Raw genomic sequence first — 22,528 nt, forward strand, 5'->3', positions numbered from 1 at the left:
GAGAGTGAGTAAGCATGCAAATTATTTACTCCTTTATTAGTTTTTCTAAACGTATTTGAAATAAATGACAGCTTCCATTCTCACCTGATAAGTTAGTTCCTTTACTCTTCTCTCATATTTCCGTACACCTTTGATAGCCTCCGCGCTGCGCTTCTGTTCATTCTCAAACTCAGCTTCCAGCTCACGAACCTGACATGAAAAATAAAATTAAAACATGTTATCCTAGCAGTAGAGATGCCCACTAAATTGTGAAACTGCATGTGGAAACATGGCTATAATGGTTGGCTACACAAGCATGTAGATGAATGCTGCCCATAACTTCCCTTCCTATTGTATTTGTCCAACTTTGTTTTACACGAGTCTTCTCCATTCCTTTCTTCATTACTTTTCTGGCAGCATCCAACACAGCATTTGGAAAGTGCAGGATGTGGGCAAAGTAAGTTGGCTTGAAAGAGACTCCTTAGATTAGAGATCCTAGTCTGACTAAAATAGTGTATGCATGTGTGATGGAATGCAGTAGAGATCCAGGTTCTCAGGACAAAGGGAGCACTTTCCAGGAAGGAAAAGTGGGAGACAGAAGGTAACATAGTCCAGAGCAGGAGCATGGGAAGAAGAAGAGACTTAAGAGAGCCACTCCCTAGATTCTCCCACAGTATATCTATTACATTAGTATAGTACAGATTTAGTCTGGCAAGATTCTGTCTATATGGTGTAAGCAATAAAGAACTGAACTTGGCTGGATTGTTTCCCTGTTATTCTTGAGCTGGGCCTGACAGCACACTTAGGATAAACTAGGCCTTGGTTGCATTTGTAGCATCCTTGCCAAAACATTTCAAAACTGAATGGTACTTTCCTTAACATCACAGGCAGTGCTGCATGTGACATGTGTACAAATGAGGCTGGTAACCTGTCTACCCTGTTCTATATTATGAAAATGTATTATAGGAAAGCCATAATTGAGTACAGCCATGGTGGAAGGTACAGATCAATATTGACGGTTCCATCTAGTGACAACCATGGTATATGGATGAATGCAGTTTAGAAGGTAAAAGGACTAAATGGTAAAGAGCATGAATTTACAAAGGAAACGATGAAAAATAGATATGTTGCGTATACATGACACTAAGAGAAAGGAGCAGGATGTAGTGTGAATGAAGTAGAGTGGAGTTGATGAATATAAGCCCTTGGGCAGGAAGGTGAAGGAACTGGGAGCCCAAGTAGTTTTTTCATCAATATTTTTGATTGAGCATCATGGTGCAAGAAGAGAAAGCAGAGCCCTGGAAGTCAAACCCTGGCTATGTACTGTAGATGGTGTTACTAAGAAGGGCTTGGACTTTGTGACAATGGCCAATGGTACCTTCACCAAAATTCCTGGGAAGAGAATCTTGTAGGAATATATCTAACCTTGTAGGAATATATCTTATGAAATCTGGGAAAGAGGCGTTTGGTAATTGCCTCATCTATCTCATCAGGAGGGCGTTAAACTGGAACAAAATGAAGAGAATGGCAAAAGCCCAGAATCAAATAGGCAGCCAAGCACTGTGGCCAAGAATGTAGGACACAGACAGGAAAGCAGGGACTCAGAGTGCCTCAAGAAATTGCAACAGAGAGCCTAGTAGGGGGTGCTACACCAAACATCAGATGTCTCTACTCCAATGGACAGAGTATAGGAAATAAACACGGAGAATTAGAGAGCCTAAATAAGAAAGACAAATATGATATGGCACTACTAAAACAATGGGATGATACTCCTAATTAAGATATAGCACTGAAACACTACAGTTATTTGAAAGGAACACACTCAACAGAAAGAGTGGAGGTGTTACACTGTATTTAAAGAAAAGCATATATTTCTACATAAATTCGGGACTTAGAATTGACTTCCAAAGGAAAGCAATTTGGACCCAATGGTTTGAAATCTTGAAGGAGAAAAGTATCCAGGAAGGATAGGAAATCCTACAACCAAGATACCGAAGGCAAGTCACAACAATCCCCATAAAGAGAAAAAAAAATGAGAGAAATCTAAGAGCGGCATGGATACGTGCAAAGTTCTCTAACATGGTGAAAAGACAGAAACCCCACACTTGCTTGCACTGATGATGTTGCCTAGTTGGGTAATGAAATGTCTGCAAGGAAACAGCCAAGCTCAGAGAGCACCCAGGACTCCACGTGGGGAAAAGAGAAGGGACATGTACAGGAAATGGAAGAATGCCCAAAGAAGAAGACTCCAGAAACTGTGTCAGAAAGGCTAAAGCTCACCAGGAGCTGAGGCTTGCAAGCAAGAAATATCAGAAACTACAAAAAAAGTTATTTGTGTACATTAGAAACCAAAAGGAAAGCCACAGAGGGATAGGTCTGTTGTGAGTAGAAAGTGGTGAACTGGTAATGGGTAATAGAGAGAAGGCAGAACTACTTAACTCTTGTTTTGCATCTGTCTTCTTTCAGAGTGGAAATAGAGCCCTAGCTGGTCACCATTGTGCCACTGAGAAAAGAAGGGAACGGTAGCTTAAACCAGACAAGGAGAAGATAAGATACAACTTAGCTAATCTGAATGCATTCAGATCTCCAGGACCAGATGGATTACTTTCTAGGGTACTGAAAGAACGAATGGAGGTGATTACAGACCTTCTCTCAGTAATCTGAAAAATCCTGCAGACTGGTTAGGTCTCAGAATACAAGAGTTACACAGACGTTTTTGGAATGACACCAATGGGAAGTATGAAAAACAAGCCTGGAATGTTTTCATGAAAAAGGCTGCAGATGAGAAAGTCTGCAAAAAGGGCAAAAAGTGAGGTAAGAGAAAGTTATTCTATAATGTGTACAGAGAGAAAAAGATTGTTGCAAACAATGTAGTCAAAGAAAATAAGAAATGGTTAAGGGAGGCAAAAACAGTGGTGTAGTTTTAATGAAAATGAAAAAAAATATTTTGGAAGTGGGTGAAGAGGGTTAAAAGTGAACAAAATTAAATATGTGATAAAATGATTTGGGGAGCAAACCTTGGGATGTGTAGGACAACTTTATGCTGGGCAGACTATGTGCAGACCATATTTTTTGCTCTTCAATCTTTCTCTGAATTTCCAGGTAATACTTCTCTTTTACAGAAGAAGCAAATAAATCAAAAATTCACAAAGATATGCATGGAAATTGCTCATATATGAATTATTCATACCCTGGCCTCCAATTTCTGGATCTGTTTTTTCCCTCCTTTTAGGGCTAGTTGCTCTGCTTCATCAAGACGGTGTTGCAGGTCCTTCACAGTCTGGTCCAGGTTCTTCTTCATCCTTTCAAGATGTGCGCTGGTGTCTTGTTCCTTCTTCAGTTCTTCTGCCATCATGGCTGCCTAATAATAAATGAACCAAGGAGTTCAGAAAATAAAGAATGCCTGGTGTGAACTGGTTAACCTTTTCAAAGGAAACTCATTCTACTCACATCAGTGATGGCTTTCTTGGCCTTCTCTTCAGCATTGCGTGCCTCCTGAATAGTCTCCTCCATCTCACTCTGGATCTGGGAAATATCTGTTTCCAGCTTCTTCTTGGTGTTGATCAAGCTGGTGTTCTGTTTAAAAATAATCTAGTGAGTCAAATTTCAAAAAACACAGAAGCCACAGGCATGCATGCGTGCATACATACATACATATACTAACTGGTTGCCACTGAAGAGCTGAAATTCTCTGTCCTCTCCAGGAAGGGAAGGAAAATAACTGACTGTTAGAACTGTTGGGTTTGAGAATGATTGTTGCAGAATAGAGGAGAATACAAAGAAGAGTGGAATTTTGCTCTAATTTGAGAGAAAATTTGTATAGTTTCCAGTGAGCAAATAAGCATATTTACCCCCAAGAAACTTTAAAATTTGGATAGAGGAAAGAGGTTAGATTTTGGTTAACTACTTAGGATTTGTTTTCTAATTATATATTGGCCTCTCTTCTTTGGCATTAAAACTGTTCATTTAGGGTAAGTTCCTAGGTATCAAACTAGCACTATCTAGCCATTTGGGATTTACCATAATTGTCCCGAAGCAATTAGGAAACACAAAAGCATTTCCAATTTTGCTTAAGGAAGAAGGAGCCCAGAATAAAACTGTTAATATAAGTCTACCCATCAGAACAAGACTATTGCATTAGAAAAAGCTACTTTCAAGCTAACAGCTTCTCTACCTGTGTGTGGAGGAGCTGCACACGTTCACTGGCATCCAGAAGCTCCTGTTCAGCCACCTTTCTGGCCCTCTCTGTCTGTTCCAGAGCTGCCCGGAGCTCTTCGATCTCAGCCTGCATCAGGTTTGCTCTGCGCTCAATCATGGCCACTTGCTCCTTCAAATCTTCCTGGCTTCTCAAAGCATCATCCAAGTGTATTTGAGTATCCTAGAAGAGGGTATTGCAATATTTGCCTTGGGAAATGGATGCACAATAAAAATTGCAAGTGTTTCTTGAATATAGAAGTGTATATGTACCTTGAGCAGTCCCTGTGTGTTCCTGAGGCTCTTTAGTGCTTCAGCAGCTTGACGGTTGGCATGGTTGAGCTGGATCTCCATCTCATTCAGATCTCCTTCCATCTTCTTCTTAAGCCGCAGGGCATCGTTCCTGCTCCTAATTTCAGCATCCAATGAGCTCTGCATGGACTCGACCACTCTCAAGTGATTCCTCTTCAGCTGATCAATTTCTTCATCCTTCTCTGCAATTCTTCTGTCAATATCAGATTTCACCTGGTTGAGCTCAAGTTGGATGCGGAGGAGTTTGCCCTCTTCATGTTCCAGAGAAGCCTTAAAAATAAAAAGACAACAAAGCAAGCATTATGGAGCTATCATCTGAAAGTCTATTAGGCAGGAATATCTTACTGGTAGAATCATTTAGTTCAATGCCTAGAATGCATTTTTGTTTGTTTTTTAATTTATCCTACAAAATGATTATATTATTACCTCAGCTTCTTCTAGAGCACTCTGGAGATCACCTTTCTCTTGCTCAATCTGCTTCTTCACTTTCTCCAACTCATGAATAGCTTTTCCACCCTCAGCAACCTGCTCCGTGAGGTCACTAATCTCCTCTATTGATTTCACACAAAAATAGAGAAAAAGTAGAACATCAAATAGAAATCTTGCTGTTTTAGTTACAAACAGAGAGCGAAATGTTATCTAGCCTTTAATAGTAATACAAGTTCTACTGTTCATTTTAATGCCTTATATTTGATGGATCAAAGGTATCAGCAGCCTAGGACAACAATGAGGAAGCTATTACTAACCACATGTTGTTGACCAACATCCTCCAACATCCTTCACCATTAGTTATCTTGGCTGGTGATGGTGGAGGTTGCAGCTCAGTAATACCTGGTGGAATCAGTAATACATGGAGGAGTATAACTTCCCCATCTCTCATCAAAGGAAAAAGACTGGATGAAAATGAAGTAGAAACCTCCTACTATAAAATCATAGTCAGACTTGAGTGAACACATATATGAGTATGGGCTTACGCTGCAAGTTTTTATTTTCACGCCTCAGGGTTTCCAGGTGATCCAAGGATTCTTCATACGCATTCTTCATCTTGAAGAGCTCTGTGCTGAGAGACCGAGACTCCTTCTGGGAAGCTTCCAGTTCAGACTGTGTTTCCTCATATTTCTGTTTCCACTCTGCCAGAATCTAAAACAAAACAAAACAAAAAAAGCAAGAAACAAGTTAAACTCAAAGCTTTTGTGCAGTACATTCTACTTTTAAAACAGTAATAATGATAATGATGATAGCAATTCAAAATACCTTATCAAAGTTCTTCTGCTTCTTATCCAGAGCTGCACAGGCTGCATTGGACCGTTCTACATCAATCATCAGGTCCTCCACTTCATTCAGCAACCTCTGCTTTGTCTTCTCCAGGGAAGCACATTTGGAATTCACAGCTTCTACATGTTCCTCAGCTTCCTGCAGACGCTGAGCAAGCTTCTTCCTGAAGAAACATAAACCCAATACTCCCTAGTAGTAAATACTTGATTTGGCTGAATAAGCTGTTAAGCGAATCATCTGATTAGAGTACTTTTGCTCCAGCTTCAGGAAAATTTAGGATAAATGGGATTGCAAAATCTCATGATGTTAATATAAATACACAATACTATTTTAGACACCAATCCCAAGTCACACAATAAAATATTATTCAGTGAACTATGTTTGAATAATGAACAATGTTTCTCTTTATTATTATAAACACCCCTCTCTGAAAAAGCCACTCATCTAACTCTACTCACACTGCTAATAGATTAGAATGTTTAAATATTTTTATAAAGCATCTCATTGAACTTACTTAGCCTCCTCCAGCTCCTCAGTCCGCTGAATGGCATCAGTCTCATATTTTGTTCTCCATGTGGCAACTTCACCATTTGCCTTGGACAGCGCACGTTGCAGCTCACCCTTGGCTTCCTGCTCCTCTTCATACTGCTCTCGAAGGAGGTCACAGTCATGCCGAGCAGATTGCAAGCCATGAGCCAGTGCATTCTTGGCCTGTAGAGTTAACCAAACATTAGAGATCCTGCAAATTGCTAGGTCATCCTGCATAACTGAAAACCATCTTCACAGGGTAAGATTTCACAAGAAATGAGAACAGAGGGAAAGGAACATATAAAGATTCAATAAAGACACAAGCAAAAGCAAGTCTTATATTAGGTAAGCCATCTGAAGCAGCCCTGGATGTACAGCAAGTACTGCTGGTAGCATGAAAGACAATAAAAGACACGCATGATTCAAGTTCTCCACCTTTATCTCTTCCTCAAGCTGTCGCTTCAGTTCCTCAATTTGTTGAGTAAAAGCTTGCTTGCTCCTGGACAGCTGGGAGATCAAAGTGTCTTTTTCTTCCACCTGTCGTGAGAGTTCACCTGAAGCAAGGAATACATGACAGTTTTGAAATACATGCTAGATTAATATTTTCTGAAGTGGAGAAGATTCAGGATTTAATCGATCAGCTCAACTCTAGCTCTCATTATCAGCTCTATAAGCAGTTTAGGTCATCTAACGTAGCAAGAGTCTTCATATCAGGCAAAAAGGGAAGCCAAATTGCTTCCCCCAAATATGTTTCAGCATTTTACCTGTTTCTGTTTGCAGGCGAGCCCTTTGAGTATTCATGTCATTAATAGTGCGTATGTGCTCTTCATCCTTTGTTTTAAGTTCGCTTAGCTGATCTTCTAGTGTGCGGCACAATTTTTCAAGATTGGCCTAAGCATACATGGGAAAAGAGAGGCAGCCATCCTTTTAAATGATTCCACAGGACTTAGCATTCAGCTTCACTTTGACATATTATAGCATACAATATTTAGTAAGGGTGCCTGAAGTGTATAAGGAAAGAGAACAGCCTCCAGAAATAAAGTGGAATATAAGGCATGTCTGGCATAGAATAAAAGAATCAGGAATTATGAAAGTGTACTTTACCAAAATAAGGAATTTGCTATATATTAAAAAAAAATTATATTACACATTGAAGAAATATAATAGGGATGTATTACAGTTTATTGAATAGAATATTTATTATACAAGTTGTATGTTATAAATATTGAAGTCTAAGGTTTGCATTCTAATTGTGAATGTTCTTATTTAGCTACCCATAAGTAACCCTGAAACATTAGCAACAACACAATTTTAACTCCAGTGCAGAACAAAGAAACATATATAAAACTAGTATCTTTTTTACGTACTACAGTATACCTTAGCTTTAGAGACAGACTCCATATTGCTGGCAAGATCATCAATCTCCATCTTCAGTTCACTCTTCTCCTTCTCCAGCTTCTGCTTCACACGCTGCAGGTTATCAATTTGTTCCCCAAGTTCAGCTGCACTGTCTGCGTGCTTCTTGCGGAGGGCGGCTGCAGTGGCTTCATGCTGCAATGTGGCCTCTTCAAGGTCCCGGCGCATTTTCTGGAATTCTGCCTCACGTTTCTTGTTCATCTCAATCTGAGCTACAGTTGCCCCACCAGCTTCCTCCAGACGCTCACTGATCTCTTCAAGTTCCCTGGAGAGATCAGCCCGCTGTTTCTCTGCTTTGGCGCGAGATGCCCGCTCTGCCTCGATCTCCTCTTCCAATTCCTCAATGCGAGCCTAGAGAAAAAGAAGCAGCCGTGAACCCTGACAACTGTCTCCCAGGGTCTTCATTCTTCCAATCACAAAGGAGCCACCCTCTGACAGACCTGCAGCTCCTTGATCTTCTTCTGAAGCTGGGAGCCCAGGGCCTGCTCATCTTCAATTCTGCTCTGGAGTTGACTGATTTCAAAGTCTTTCCTTTTTATAACAAAACATGATGGATTAGCCTCCAAATTAAATGGTAAGAAAACTCCACTTAGCACAAAGATCCATCACAATGGACATAACTACTTACTTCTTCAGCTTTTCATCCAGCTGCTGCTTATCATTTTCCAAATCCATTGTAGATTCTTGAGCTAGCTTCAAATCCCCTTCTAGCTTCCTCTTAGCTCTTTCAAGGTCCATGCGAAGTTTCTTCTCTTGCTCCAGAGACCCTTCAAGCTGAACACAGAGAGATCACAATGATTGTGCCGTCACAGCAGCACCTCCACCTCAGACTGGTTCTTCCCCGGAGATGATAGTGTGCTTACATCATCCACTTGCTGTTCCAGCTTGGTCTTTGCTTTGGTCAGAGTGTTCACTTTGTCCTCCTCTGCCTGCAGATCGTCCAAGGTCTGTTGATGGGCCTCTTGCAGGGCTTTCTTCTCCTTGGTCAGTTTGGCAATGGTCTCATCCAAGACCGCCATCTCTTCTGTAAGGTTTTTCACCTTTGAAAGTTGAACAGACAGGGTTATAATCTTCTACTATGCTCTGAAATGGCAATGGTAGATAGTAATTTGATGTCAGTATGTTTTTGTCCAGTACCTTGTTTTCTGTAGCATGCTTCTCCTTTTCAACCTTGGCCAGTGTCAACTCAAGATCATCAATGTCTTTCTTCAATTCTGAGCATTCGTCCTCCAGTTTCCTCTTCTTGGCTGTCAACTCAGCATTCATTTCTTCTTCATCTTCAGCCCGCTCAGTCAGCTCCTTAATTTTAGCTTCCAGTTGGATTTTGGTTTTGATTAGCTGGTCACATCTCTCCTCAGCATCTGCCAAGCCTTCAGCTTCCTATTGGAGGAAAACATAGGCCATTTTGATAAAATAAGTTTCCTAATTAAAATATTTGCACACATGCAAAATTACTTACTCTAGTGGAGAAAATAACATTTCACTAAGAAATATGCAGAGATCAACTCTCAGTAGTTATATTAATTGGAACAATAATCAAAGGTAATTAGTTCTTGTATACTGGGCAAGTCAATATGATGCACAAAATATATTGATTTAATTTTTGATGTCGTCTGACTCCAGCTGACTCTTTAATAAACATTGGTAATGTTAGTTCATACAATATAAAAACAAAAATAGTTTATCTGTTATATACAGTGTTTATGTACCTTCATGCAAAAGATCATCTACTGTTTAACTTTGACAATGATGAAACAGTGTACAGGTATGTAATAAGGTACTTATATATGTAGCAATATGGGTGAACTTCTAAATAATCTCAGATATTTCCAGTGAAGTTTCCCCTGCAATTTCTAAATGATGGCTTACTAAGGTACACTGGACTATTCAATAAAAGAACAAAGTTTAATATTATCCTATATGCTTACAGCTTGGACTTTTTTGAGAGCCCATGGATAGAACAGTGAAATCAAAAAGAAGGGTGAGGCAAAGATTTAAAAAAAATTTTTAATAGTGCTTTCTTCTGGGTTTCCATTTGTACTTAATATCTATAAGCTAAGTATAAAAATATTGAATAAGCTGGAAATAATTTCAGTGCAAGATTTTCTGCAGTTTTGTCTCATACGTAATGTATACAGGTCACAGATTAGAATTAGGTTATTAGTACAAAAATCTCTAATGTTATCAAAATTCTTACAGATTGGACTTGGAGCTGCAAGTCATTTTTCTCCTGCGTCAGAGTCACCATTTTTTCTTCAAGTTCCTTTCGCTTAGCCTCTGACTTTGCAAGTTCTTCCTTTGTTTTCTCAAACTCTTCCTTCATATTGGCCATTTCTTTTTCTGCTTCAGCACTCTTTAGCAAAGGTTTGATCTTGAAATACAGTTTCATCCATGGCCAGTGTTTGACATTCATGAATGAACGGATGTTGTACTGAAGAGTGAAGATAGCCTCCCTATCAATGAAGTTAAAAGATGTGCCTTAAATTATTTGTAATAAACACAGATCCACCAATCTAAGCCTTCTGACCCACTTGCTTTAAATGATTATGAGATTCTCACCTCCTTTGTAACATTTTCTGATATTCCAGCCTTGCTAAGAAACCACGACACATAGCTTGCGTTCGTGTTATTAGATGGGCCAACTTTTCATCTCTCATTTCTTCTAGGAGACCCAAAAGACCAGCTTTAAAGAACACCTGGAAAAAAAGTAAAACATTATGGAATGTCATATGTAAGCACTGCAAATTGCAATAGGGTATTTAGAAAAAAGACTGATATATACCTTGGTGTGTCCAAATTTATACTGGGTGTGGTCCACATCAATGGATCCAAGAAGTTTCTCAGAAGCTTTCTTGCTGTCAATGAACTGACCCTCTGGAATGGCACTTGCATTCAGCACTTTGTATCTGGTAGAAAAAACACCACCTGTAAATCTTCTGTGTTATGCATAGCAGTTTTTTATAATTATTTATCCTCAGTTTTTTTAAAAAAAAACTGAACATAAATATGAAATGTTATAAAATATTTATTTATCTCTCTGTATGGGTCTAAGTGATTTGGGTGGGTCTCCTTTTAGTGAAGGGTTAGTAGAAGTAAGTTGTGTTGTTTTGTGGTCTCCTATGTGACTACTATGCTGGATATTGTTTTTGTATTTGTGTGTGTGTGTGTGTGTTTAGTTTGTGAAGCTGCCCAGATCATTTGGGAGTTGAGCAGCCTAGAAATGTGACAAATAAATAAATATGGCTTGTCAAGTTCTTGATAGCCAATTATACCCAAAAGCCACAGGCTCAAGAGAGGCTTCTTTAACTAGGTTTATTGTAATGAGAAAGAGATTAGATTACAGAAATCTCAACAGTTGGAGGTTTGTTTTTTCCCCACTTATATTAACTCCTAGCCTGCTAAGGTGGGAACTTTTTCAACTTCTTAACCACAGCCTCTGTGCAAACTGGTGATGAAATTATTTTTTTGTCTAGGTGTCCAGAATGGAAAACTCTCTTAAACTCTAAACCATACCATTACACTGAGAAAGTAAGAGCGTTCAATTCAAAATAATTTATATTTAATGCATTGCTCTAAGGTTACAAGCCAACGATATGTGGAAGGGTTTCCAAGGTATCATGGGACAGGCTGGATCTTTCCTCTGAAGATAGAGAGAGATAAATTTGTCCTTGGAGGAAAATACGTCCATGTCCATGCTTGCATATCCTTTTCCAGCACTCTTGGTCTCAAATGGAATGATAAATAGGACAGATTGATGGGATTTTTTTTGAATCAGCAGGATCAAAAGCCCACTCACCCCTAAACAAAGACAACATTTACAATTCCCTTCCCATTAGTTTCAGTGGAAGGGAAACTGTCAAAAGGAATAAAAGTTTGAAAAGGGGGAAATGAGCAAACTCCCCTTGAACCTCTTCCCACCATTCTATTCTGCCTACCAATATTGTTGTTGTTTTTAATTAATCCAATCCTTTAATATCTTGAACCTGTTTACATGTTAAAATAAATTAAGGTAGCAGTACTCTATCATGTAGAGTCACTATGTGAGATGGGCAGCGATAGATAGATTATATAGAGATGGGGGGGAGAGGGAGAGGGAGAGGGAGAGGGAGAGGGAGAGGGAGAGGGAGAGGGAGGGAGAATAGATAGATAGAGTAATAGAGAGAGAGAATGACAGAGAGATAGATGTATGGAACCCTATAAGAAGGTCAAGCTGACCTTTGCTTGAAATCACCATAAATGATCCTACTGGGGAATCCCTTTCTGCAAATGCGGATGCCTTCCAGCACACCGTTGCACCTCAGTTGATGCAGTACAAGCTCATGATCCATAGCGCCTTTCAAAAAGATGATTAAAAAAAAGAAAGAAAGAAAGAATTAGCACCAAACTACATACAGAGACAAGGATTGTAAATACCTATCATTCCCCCAATGCCTTACCAGGTGTTTTTGTTTCATTAGGAATAATGCAGCGCACAAAGTGTGGGTGAGTACTTCTCAGATTGGTCATCAGTTTGTTTAAGTTCTCCTATAGGACCAGAAAAGAAGTATTTTTGTACAAAATTCCCAAGAAAGCAATATATTCCTGCAAAATAAAATCATGTATGCAAAGAAGCAGGGGTATGCAGCTCTGCTGAATGTAAACAAATTCTAGCTATTGGGTGGATTAAAAATATGATAAGGAATAAAAGTCAAATTCCACAAAGTCCTAACATATGAAGTTAAAGCGTCATTTGATTTTGGGGCTGCTGTCATTTGTGCTTGCAGTGAACCAAAGTGCAGTTCCACGGTAATAGTAGCTTATTTCCTTGCTATATAAATGTCCATAATGGCACCTGCCTATATAAGTCTACCCTACTGATGGAAGGAACTGCCCTAAATGCATATGACTTCTTTGGATTTGAACTTTAAAGAAGAACTAGGAGATGTATGTTTTAAGCAAAAGAGCATGTAAAGCGTCATCGCACTTGTATGAATTTTATTTTCAGGACTGATTTTTTCTACCAGCCAATAATATTCCATATGTTTTCTTTATATCTGAATTATTCAGAAGCATGTGAAGACGCATTTTAAATCAGGAGTGGATAGGGCGGGGTGCGGAATGAGAAGGATATATTCTACAAATTCAGTCCAATTCAATATCTTTCTTAAAACACCCAAATAAGTTTTGTTATTGTTAAATGAAACATTTTTTTCTTTCTCACAAAGAAATTACATTGTAGCATTATACTGTACCCTGAAAAGTGCAGACACAGTCTGGAAAGAAGAACCCTTCTTCTTGGCAGCCTTCTTGGTAGTACCCTCTAAAAATGGAAATGATCAGAAATAATAAATAAGCCTTATATTTCTTGAACATTTTTTTTTCTCATTCAAGGAAAAAAAACCCTCTCATTACAGCTCTTACCTTCTGGAGGGCGATCAACAAACAACAAAGCTAAAGTCTTCATAGATGATTTTTGATAGAGCCCCACTACAGTGTCATTTAGGGGATCTTTGTTCTTCTCCAACCAGCCACCGATATTATAATCCACAGTGCCAGCATAGTGTACCAGGGAAAAGTGGGCCTCAGCCTTGCCTTTGGCAGGCTTGGGTTTCTGGAAGTTGGCTGATTTGCCAAGATGCTGGTCATACAGTTTGTTCTTGAAGGACATGTCTGTTGCCTTGGGGAACATACACTCTTCTTCTAAGATGGAGAATATGCCCATGGGCTGGAAAGAACAATGACATGATTTCTTAGACAGCATATTGAGAAATGATTGAACTTTGGAATAACATACTTCTTCATAAAAATATACACACACAAGTGAAATCAGAATGGAGATGTTGAAAAGGAACCAAATATGAACATGGAGACACATTCTGTCTTTGAAAACTAGACTACACCTTCTAAATCATATCACACTTCGATGAGCAAATAGAAATATCTAGCATGACTTTATACTTATATATGTTCTATATATACTTTTCTTTTTATGCCAAGAATTGCTTTGAGCATGCTAGTATAAATTGAATAGAATCCTGCTATAATTCTATTTATTCTTGGACAATTTCCCAGGTTGTCTTTCTAATGAAGCCATTAGAAAAGTTGAGAGCTAAACTTTCTAGAAAAATAATAATAAGGGAAGGGGAGCAGCCAAAGGCTGTAGTGGGCAGGACAAAAGAAAGATGATGGTATGAGTAGTTTCAGTTGGGATTTTCATCATTTATTTCTGAGAGGAACCTAAGGCATTTCTTATCCCATCTGAAGTCCGGAAACAAAGAACATTTCAGAATGCATCAATTATGTATACTATAAAAGAGACCTTCTCAATGAGTTCAATGCAGGCAGCCAGGTCCATTCCAAAGTCGATGAACTCCCATTCAATTCCTTCTTTCTTGTACTCTTCTTGCTCCAGCACAAACATGTGGTGGTTGAAAAACTGTTGCAGTTTCTCATTGGTGAAGTTGATGCACAGCTGCTCCAAGCTGTTGAACTAGAGGAAAAGAAGAGATATTTTTGTTAATACTCATAATTCTTAACAGCTACGATCTGTACACTAGAAAAGATCTTATGTATCTTCCACTATTGTGCAGTACTATTATGTTATTATTTGAACAATATACTTAACACCTGTGCAAATTAGTTATATTTTCTATAGCTGAAAACCTTTATACAGTAAGTTTAAATGATGAACCCCATGTTGCTTTATCCTAGTTAAGTCAAATTTATGATGTTTGTTTGTTTATTCATTTACCAGATTTATAAGCTGCCCCAATCAAAGAGTCTGGGCAGCAAATATTTCAGAAGATGATACAAACTTGATTTAGTAAAGCAAAACACTGCTCCTCTTATCTGTTACATAGACATTTTCCTCACTGTTTCCTTACATCAAAGATCTCGAAGCCAGCAATATCCAGCACACCGATGAAGTACTGTCTGGCTTGCTTAGTATCCAATTGTTGGTTGATGCGCATCACCATCCACAAGAACATCTTCTCATAGACAGCCTTAGCCAGAGCACCAACGTTATTGTATACCTAGTAGAACAAGATAATGGCAAAAATCACTATATATAGGGGATGGATATATTTAAATTAATAATTAGTCCCAATCTCTGGTCAATTACACAATTACTTGAGGGCAGGAAGTCATAGATTGTTAAATAAAACTATGTGTTTCATGCAATCTTTTCCAAACTCATTGCCCACCATGAGAATGGCTGAGAATTCTGGGAGTTCAAATTCATACCTATTTTTGAAAAAACATCCCCATAAGAATTTTTATTTCTCATCTACAGTATATCTATATCTATATCATCTATATCATCTATATCTATCAGCCAGAAGATATGAAGTACAACCAAAAATATAACAGTGCTAATAAAAATCAGAAGAAATATACAGAATAGTGATTAAATGAGTTACCTTTGTAGAAACTAAAAAATAAACATATATATATAAAGTATTATTATAGAACTAGCTCAATTCTTTTACATATTATTAAATCAAGCCATAGTGACCATTTATTGCTCCATCTTCTCAGTTTTGGTACAATAGGTTATTTCAGTGCGGTGATATTTATATAATATACTTAGATACTTAATATTCTATTATTTAGGTGCCTTAGAATATTGAATATAGATAAGAGGGAAAAATTGATATTTAATTACAGTTTTGAATATTAATATTACAAGCATTATGATTATAAATCCCTACTTTTTGGAGGATGCCAAGGTTTGTGAGGGTTGATTTAATGTCACGTTACCTGCTGGACCGTTTGGCCTTTGGTGACATATTCATTGCCGACCTTCACTCGGGGGAAGCACAAAGCTTTCAGCAGATCTGCTGAGTTGAGGTTCATAAGATAGGCTGCCTTGTCCGCCACTGAGCATAGACAGGAAAGAGTTGAGGGTTAGAGTTTATTTTTATTATAAATCTCACTGTATTCATGCAGCATGGAATAATTAAATAGTAAACAGAATTAGAATGGGAAAAGTATAAAAGAGCCTTTTGGTTAGTGTTGGTTGAGTTCCACAGGCTCAATCCTAGGAATGTTCATTCTCTAAAATAATAGTTTCATCCTTCTCCCCAAAAAGTGACTTTTGGAAAAGAAGGAGGGTGTTACAACGGTACTTACTATAATATTGGTAAAAATAATGAAGAGTCTTCCTGCTGCTTAAATACTAATAAGTATATTATAGCATAATACTTCATAGTCTACTGTCTACTCCAATTGATTAATATGACTATCCTTCTAGAAAACATCAGGGAAGCTTGAGTCATGTGATTTTTGCAAAAGAATGTCCTCATCTGTTCTGGATTATTAATACAATTTTTGCCATAATTCTTATAAATACCTTCAGTGCCATCTGGCTCAGCCTGCTCCTCTCGTTGCTTCTGCTTGAACTTCATGTTCCCGTAGTGCATGACAGCTCCCGTCAGCTTGTAAATGGCTGTCTTTTCTTCAGCAGTGAAGCCCAGAATGTCAATGGCTTCCTATTAATTCAATCAATAGAAAAGGATTCTGTCTAATCTAGCAGTGAGCCAAGCTAGCCATTCAAACTCACTCGAAGTGTCATTCTGGCAATTACAGTGGCCTGTAATTTTCTCTGCCAGTGTTCCTCTTGGAATATTATGCCTTTCATCATGATGAGGCATCATTCCAAGAGAGCCACTGTAGAGGTAAATCATATGTCCAAATCCCATACCCACTGAAACAATTAAACCAAATATTATTGCTTGTCTAATCAGGTTAATATTTCATATGTGCAATCCTACAAGTTACTTACATCAGTTGCCATCAGCTCTTCCTGATCATTAATGCTGGCAACAGATATCTCACCCTGACTCACATAGTGATAGTCATATGGGTTGGTAGTAATCAGAAGCATTTCTGCATAAAAAGAAACACAAACATGGCTTCATTTTCAAGCATCAGCCAATGTTGAATGTTTAATAGTTGAAATAGTCCTCCAAATGGATGCTTCTCTTTACCGATCAGCTCTGGCTTCTTGTTGGACATGATCTGATAAAAGATGTGGTAGCTCCTTTCAGCCTTGAGCTGGAAAGTAACTCTGGACTTCTCCAGCAGATCTGGCAAAGCAATGAAGTTGAATTAGTAAAAGGAGTGATGGTGGGAGGGAGAAAGAGAGGAATATCTTCTACCAAAATTCCTTACATGTCTCAATGTCTGCTGAAGCCAGTTTGCCTGTTGCACCAAAGTGAATTCTGATGAATTTGCCCTGTGGGAAAATAGCATTTAATTACAAGACATTTTCAATGTATTTAATTAACTGTACAATAAGGTGGTACAAAGCAGTCCCATTAGATCTTCCTTTTCAAGATGTTTTAATAGAGGCAGTTTCAATTTCTTTGACCTAATGTCAAAATGTATGGAATTCAAATATATTTAGCATTTTTTTTAACCTAATTTGTCTCAGAGGTTTTAAGGGGAAAAAAAAGCAGTAGTTTACCATTATAAGAGCACAAAATTCGTAATAAACCATGTTTGAAGCTTTACGTTAATAATATTCATGACATGATAATTATTAAACTTTATTTACAGTGTAAAATGTGAGTTAAGGGAGAAAAACAGTTGAGGGTTTATTATGAGGAATAATGACAAAATGGGTTGACCCAATAGTAAAGGCTGATAATGATTGAGGGGCTTGTTCTTTATTTAATGAAATGAGATGAACATGAATGTGAAACATTGCAGATGGTAATTGCGATCAAGGAAAAATGAGGTGGCCCAGATAGAAATCAGCACCCTTCTTGCCCTTTTGTAGCCCAGTATCACAATGTACCACGTTAAACTGGGGAGGAGGGCTGATAACCTGGTGTTGCACTGGGCCCCCAGCTTCCTTAAACTACTCCTGGCTTTCAGTGTTCCAAATGGGACTTGGCCAAGTGGGTTGGACATCTCCATCAACATCTGTGGGTGGGCTGTGGGGTAGGCAAGGAAGGACAGGATGACTGAAGTAGCATTGCATTGTCATGACACAAGCCCTGCCCCTTTTGTAAATGCATTTTGGTGTCACACACACATCCCAAAGGGGTGGAGCTTGTGACTCAACAGCACAACACTACTTTTGCTATTTTGACACTGCTGCATATCCCAGATGTAAGGCATTCTTAGCCTGAAAAACAAGTAATATTGTATCTATTCTAGCAAACTTCACAACAAGGTAACGTTGTCGGGAACACTGGCACAAAAGTAATTACACTAGTACACTCTCACATTTTTGAACTTGTAACTTACGAAGCGAGATGAGTTGTCATTCCTCACAGTCTTGGCATTTCCAAAAGCTTCCAACAACGGGTTGGCACTGATGATTTGATCTTCAAGGGTGCCCTGTAAAAGAAGCACTACTAAGTTATCTTTTAAATGTAGTGAAGTTACCAGAAATGAATGTTTAATCTTCTCCCAAAGTTGCATTTCACCTTTAACTTGCCAGTTTGCTCTGGTTCTTCCTTCTTCTTGTCAGAAGCTGCAGCAATTGTTGCAAAGTACTGAATGACACGTTTTGTGTTCACAGTCTTTCCAGCACCAGATTCTCCACTGTCAAAACAGAGGAAAAGACCACGCCATTAGCCAGTGTATTGCTCTGTGAAACTTGTGCTGATTAGAAACATGATTATTGGAAGTATACTCACGTGATCAGAATTGACTGATTCTCACGATCTAGAAAGCAAAGAAACAAAGAAGTAATCAAAATTCAAATAAATGATTGTGTTTATTGGGTTATACTTATGAATAAATAGAATGTTACTTGTTTATTTCTGTTATAAACTTTCAACCCCAAACCAGCAGATTTGTTAATAGTCATGTAAACCTTCTAGTATGCACACAATAAATTTTAATCTAATTGTCTTTCTTACAGTTCCTATGTATCTTATACTGTACAGTATTGAATTATAAACAAATACCAATTTATTTATTTATTTATTTATTTATTTATTATTTCAATCTCTGGGTGATTAATAGCATTAAAAGAAAATATAAAAGCATAAAAAAACAAGCAAAAAACCAAAAACCAATACACATAGAAACAAAAACTGAGGTAAAAACAGACCCATCAATCATAAGTCAACATATGCAATGCATGGGCTCAGCCTCAACTCCTGACCCCAGATCCAGTGAAAGTAAAGAAGAGTGTCCTAAATATTGACACAGTGTAAACTGGAACTATGGAGAGTTTGGTTCCATTGAAATTTAATAACCACGAATAATTGGCCATTGTTATATTTTCTGGAAAGGATAAAGACTCAGTCTGGAGAACTGCTTATCTGTATTTACTCACCAGTTAGCATGGACTGATATGCATTGTCAGAGATGGAGAAGATGTGGGGTGGGGCCTCTTGTCGCTTTTTCCCCCTGTACGCGTTAACCACCTCGGGGTTGTACACTGGCAACCACTTGTAGGGATTGACAGTGACACAAAAGAGACCTGAATAGGTCTGTAAAGAAAAGACAGATGGCTAGTTGGTTGCTTGGGCAAATAAAATATTTGATTCTGAATTCAATGGTAATGCTCAGTTTCTTCTTACGTAGATCATCCAGGCTGCATAACGCTCTTTGAGGTTATACAGGACAGCAGGTTCATTGAGGTGGGTCATCATGGCCATGTCCTCAATTTTGTCAAATTTGGGCGGGTTCATTGGAAAGACTTGGTCATCCTTAACAGTCGCAGACTGCAAGGGAACAAAAGGTAATTCAGTTAAAAGCATGCAGAAGATAACGAAGTCTTACTTTTCTCCTTGTAAGGTATTTCTCTACTTACCTCTCCACCTTCTTTCTTAACGTTGACCTTCCCCGCTTCCCTGCTCTGGATAACACCTTTTACAAAGGAAAGCTTAGGATCCACCACATAGACACATGTCTTGGCATCAAAGGGCTTATTTTGAGCTTCAATTCTCTCTTTCTCTGACTTGCGGAGAAAGGAGGCAGCAACCCCAAAAACTGCCATCTCACTGTCAGATGACATGGCTGCAGCTTAAGAGAGAGCACTGGTGAAGAGAGAAACAACTCACATGGAGATCACAATTTTAATGTGCCATTTTATGCAGCCTCCCACTTTGCTACCATAAGACTGTTTCAATCTAATTTGAAGAAATGTCCTCACACAAGCAAAGAAATACATATCTACTAATAAGTGGGTAACCAATCCTTGCAAGAATTAGGAAAACTGGGCACATTATGGAAAAGTTTGTAGACTATTTAGTTTAACTGAAAAATATGCACGTCTACATGGCACACTTAACCATAGTTTATTAAATTAATCTAACTAATTCTCAATTCCCATAACGTATTCAACCTTCTAGTAACTACACAGCTCTGATTTACACAATTTGCTAAAATGTGGTTGTTTAGTTTGTGGTTCAGTATATTGGATGAACACAACCACTTATTCTAATAATGAATTTGTTATATGTTTCAGAATACAGTACTTCTAAAGCCAATTTGCACAAATATAGACCTTCTTTCCCTTATTAAATAGTGAAGGTCTGCCGTTTTCTCTGTTTGGAAGCCTGGGGAGAAGTTGATGTCAAAAGTGTGCTGGTGGGGAAATGTGACAGATATGAAAAGACGTCATGAAAGCAAGTGCTGATGAAAAGGGCAAAGGCTGGGAGAGAAATGGATGTTCCAGAGGTTGGCTAGTAACCAGAGGGGACGGGTCATGCCTGCACTTTCTAGCCTTCCCCAAACACATCTCTAATGACACCACAACAGATCACCTGACTTCATCCCTAAGGCTGTAATCTGCCAGTGTTGGAATAAGGACTCAAATATTACTTTTATACAGAACTCTTAGTGACAACTTAAGTCTGTCTCTCTCATAGTGTAAGTATCATGGAGGCAAGGGAAAAAGTTCTTGTTGTCTGGGCATGATTGTGCTGTGCTTAAGTGCTAGTGAAGACAGATCTTTAGTCTAGTGATCAGGTGCTCCCAGGTGACATTTTTATTTTGTAATCACTGTACCTCATCCTTTTAATTTTAAGGGAAGCTGCATTACATTATGTGTCTTCTACATGTAATCCATCCATTGTTTCTTTCATTAAAAAGCCCTCTTTTTTACTTACCTAAAGTTAAGAAAAGAAAGCTGTTTCCTTATAATTAATAACTTTGAGAGGATTTGGTCAAGAACCAGCCTCTCACAAAGCTGAGTTTCCACATTATGTTAAACCATAAGCCATGGAACACAAATCTTGATGGTTGTGGGCTTACACCACAGACTAAGACTGTTATATCCTACAAACTTAATCTATGTCTCCTTTGCCCCCTATATTTTCAGCTCTATTTCTCTGCTTGTAATCAAGGTAGATTCCTGTTGCATAAATCCTAACCCCCTATTGCTTTGAGAGCAAGAACTGTATGCTAGGCCATGATCAACCGTCTCCATTTATGTAGAATAAAGCAGCTTGAAAAGTGGGCCTACAGACTCAGCTGGAAAGTTTTAGTCCATTTTGAAGTAAATCAAAGCAAAAGAAAAGAAAAATGGACATGACTTCAACTATGTTTTCTAAGACTCAATCAAAAGCAAAGGGTCATTATAAATCTATGTGACTACTGGCCAAATATGCATGTTTCCAAAGAGATTCCATTACTGTTTTTCTTTTTTTAATTATCACTCTTGATAATTAATGAGAATAAACCACTTTGCAGAATCCTGCCATCTGCTTAGAGGGAGCAGGAGATGCTAATATAGCTCACCTAACAGACTCAAGACCAAACGCTATCAGCATCAAACCTTAAAATCCGAACAAAATCTCTACAAAACGCATCATGCATGGCATTAATAAGGAGGGCTCAGAAACTGACTGCTCAGCTCGGTCCCCAAGAACAAACTCAGTTCCCAAAGACTGTCCCCAGTTCCCAAAGAGTGAGCGTAAGCACCGTCTTACCTCCTGATGTAGAGAATAGGTGGTATTCAGGCTCAACACTGGCCAATGCTGCAAAATAAAATGTCAGTCTCTTCTTACTGATGGGTTTGGTTTGGTTTGGTTTTGTTTCCTAAGCCTTTCAGTTACAAGTCACTGATTAGAACTCAATGAGTATCTTTGAAATGCCTCTGATCCAAGTAAATCCTCTTGCTTTAATAGCAAGGCAGTAAGAATGAACCAGTATGAGTGGAATGTACTGGTGCTGCACCCATTCAGACCTTACACCCCCTGCCCAGCACTTACCTACTACAATCTTAGGAAGGACAAGGCACGTTTGGTCCCAGAAACACTTTTATACTGTTGGATGAACATAAGAACCATCCCCTGTCCTTCCCCCCAGCCATTCTTCACTCAAGGCATTTTTGGCTAACCTTTCCCAGTAAAGCATTGTTTGGCAAACTTGTCTAAAGACATAATTGTCATTTGACATGACTGGATATAATTAGAAATATTTGATGTCTCTCAGACTATGTGAGTAAATGCCCTATAAATAATGTCACCAAGGATCTAAAGGAGAGAATCTGGACTATTCAAGAAAGGCAGAGCATGGCATATGGGCCTCTTAGGTTCCACTGTTTAATGGCATCCTGATCACAGATTTTGGACCACTATTCTGTTTAGGCAACAAAAATGGGATTCTTCATTGTGAGGTACTGATGAGAAACTATTTGCAAAATTAGTTTCAAGTCTCAAAAACAATAAAAAACGATAAATATTCTATTATTATTATAAGCATTTCTGGAATTTCTCTTCTAATATCTTGGCAAAGTAAGCATTGCCATCTTAAGACTGATTAATGTGACCATTTGGTGTAGAAGTGATTTATAATAGTTTCATGTGTATGCGTAATGCAGCAGAAGATAAAACATTTTGCACGCATGAAACTCATCACCATGTTAAAAACC

At 38.4% G+C, this 22,528-nt stretch overlaps 1 protein-coding gene across 1 annotated transcript in view; it reads right to left on the minus strand.

The window, feature by feature from the left end:
- The window catches only part of LOC103063242 (uncharacterized), a 58,076-nt gene extending 36,119 nt beyond the window's left edge, over positions 1-21,957 (minus strand). The window contains exons 1-38 of the mRNA XM_088133653.1: positions 21,867-21,957; positions 21,585-21,632; positions 19,463-19,688; positions 19,230-19,373; positions 18,983-19,139; positions 18,336-18,363; positions 18,123-18,240; positions 17,941-18,033; positions 16,858-16,921; positions 16,674-16,772; positions 16,469-16,572; positions 16,037-16,175; positions 15,445-15,563; positions 14,568-14,717; positions 14,003-14,173; positions 13,105-13,408; positions 12,936-13,003; positions 12,141-12,228; positions 11,920-12,037; positions 10,487-10,610; positions 10,264-10,400; positions 9,902-10,157; positions 8,842-9,084; positions 8,568-8,744; positions 8,333-8,478; positions 8,145-8,235; positions 7,666-8,055; positions 7,053-7,179; positions 6,724-6,842; positions 6,275-6,471; positions 5,740-5,923; positions 5,460-5,625; positions 4,912-5,036; positions 4,447-4,755; positions 4,154-4,357; positions 3,430-3,555; positions 3,170-3,340; positions 85-189 (exon numbers count right to left, since the gene is read on the minus strand). Coding sequence (XP_087989779.1) covers positions 85-189; positions 3,170-3,340; positions 3,430-3,555; positions 4,154-4,357; positions 4,447-4,755; positions 4,912-5,036; positions 5,460-5,625; positions 5,740-5,923; positions 6,275-6,471; positions 6,724-6,842; positions 7,053-7,179; positions 7,666-8,055; positions 8,145-8,235; positions 8,333-8,478; positions 8,568-8,744; positions 8,842-9,084; positions 9,902-10,157; positions 10,264-10,400; positions 10,487-10,610; positions 11,920-12,037; positions 12,141-12,228; positions 12,936-13,003; positions 13,105-13,408; positions 14,003-14,173; positions 14,568-14,717; positions 15,445-15,563; positions 16,037-16,175; positions 16,469-16,572; positions 16,674-16,772; positions 16,858-16,921; positions 17,941-18,033; positions 18,123-18,240; positions 18,336-18,363; positions 18,983-19,139; positions 19,230-19,373; positions 19,463-19,666 — 5,565 coding nt within the window. The 5' untranslated portion in view covers positions 19,667-19,688; positions 21,585-21,632; positions 21,867-21,957. The remainder of the gene's footprint in view (positions 1-84; positions 190-3,169; positions 3,341-3,429; positions 3,556-4,153; positions 4,358-4,446; positions 4,756-4,911; positions 5,037-5,459; positions 5,626-5,739; positions 5,924-6,274; positions 6,472-6,723; positions 6,843-7,052; positions 7,180-7,665; positions 8,056-8,144; positions 8,236-8,332; positions 8,479-8,567; positions 8,745-8,841; positions 9,085-9,901; positions 10,158-10,263; positions 10,401-10,486; positions 10,611-11,919; positions 12,038-12,140; positions 12,229-12,935; positions 13,004-13,104; positions 13,409-14,002; positions 14,174-14,567; positions 14,718-15,444; positions 15,564-16,036; positions 16,176-16,468; positions 16,573-16,673; positions 16,773-16,857; positions 16,922-17,940; positions 18,034-18,122; positions 18,241-18,335; positions 18,364-18,982; positions 19,140-19,229; positions 19,374-19,462; positions 19,689-21,584; positions 21,633-21,866) is intronic.
- Between the last annotated feature and the right edge of the window lie 571 nt (positions 21,958-22,528).

Source organism: Python bivittatus, unplaced genomic scaffold (assembly GCF_059951505.1).
Source record: "Python bivittatus isolate LINGU-HERP-01145 unplaced genomic scaffold, Pbiv_v1 ctg000080_np1212, whole genome shotgun sequence".
NCBI classification, from domain to species: domain Eukaryota; kingdom Metazoa; phylum Chordata; class Lepidosauria; order Squamata; family Pythonidae; genus Python; species Python bivittatus.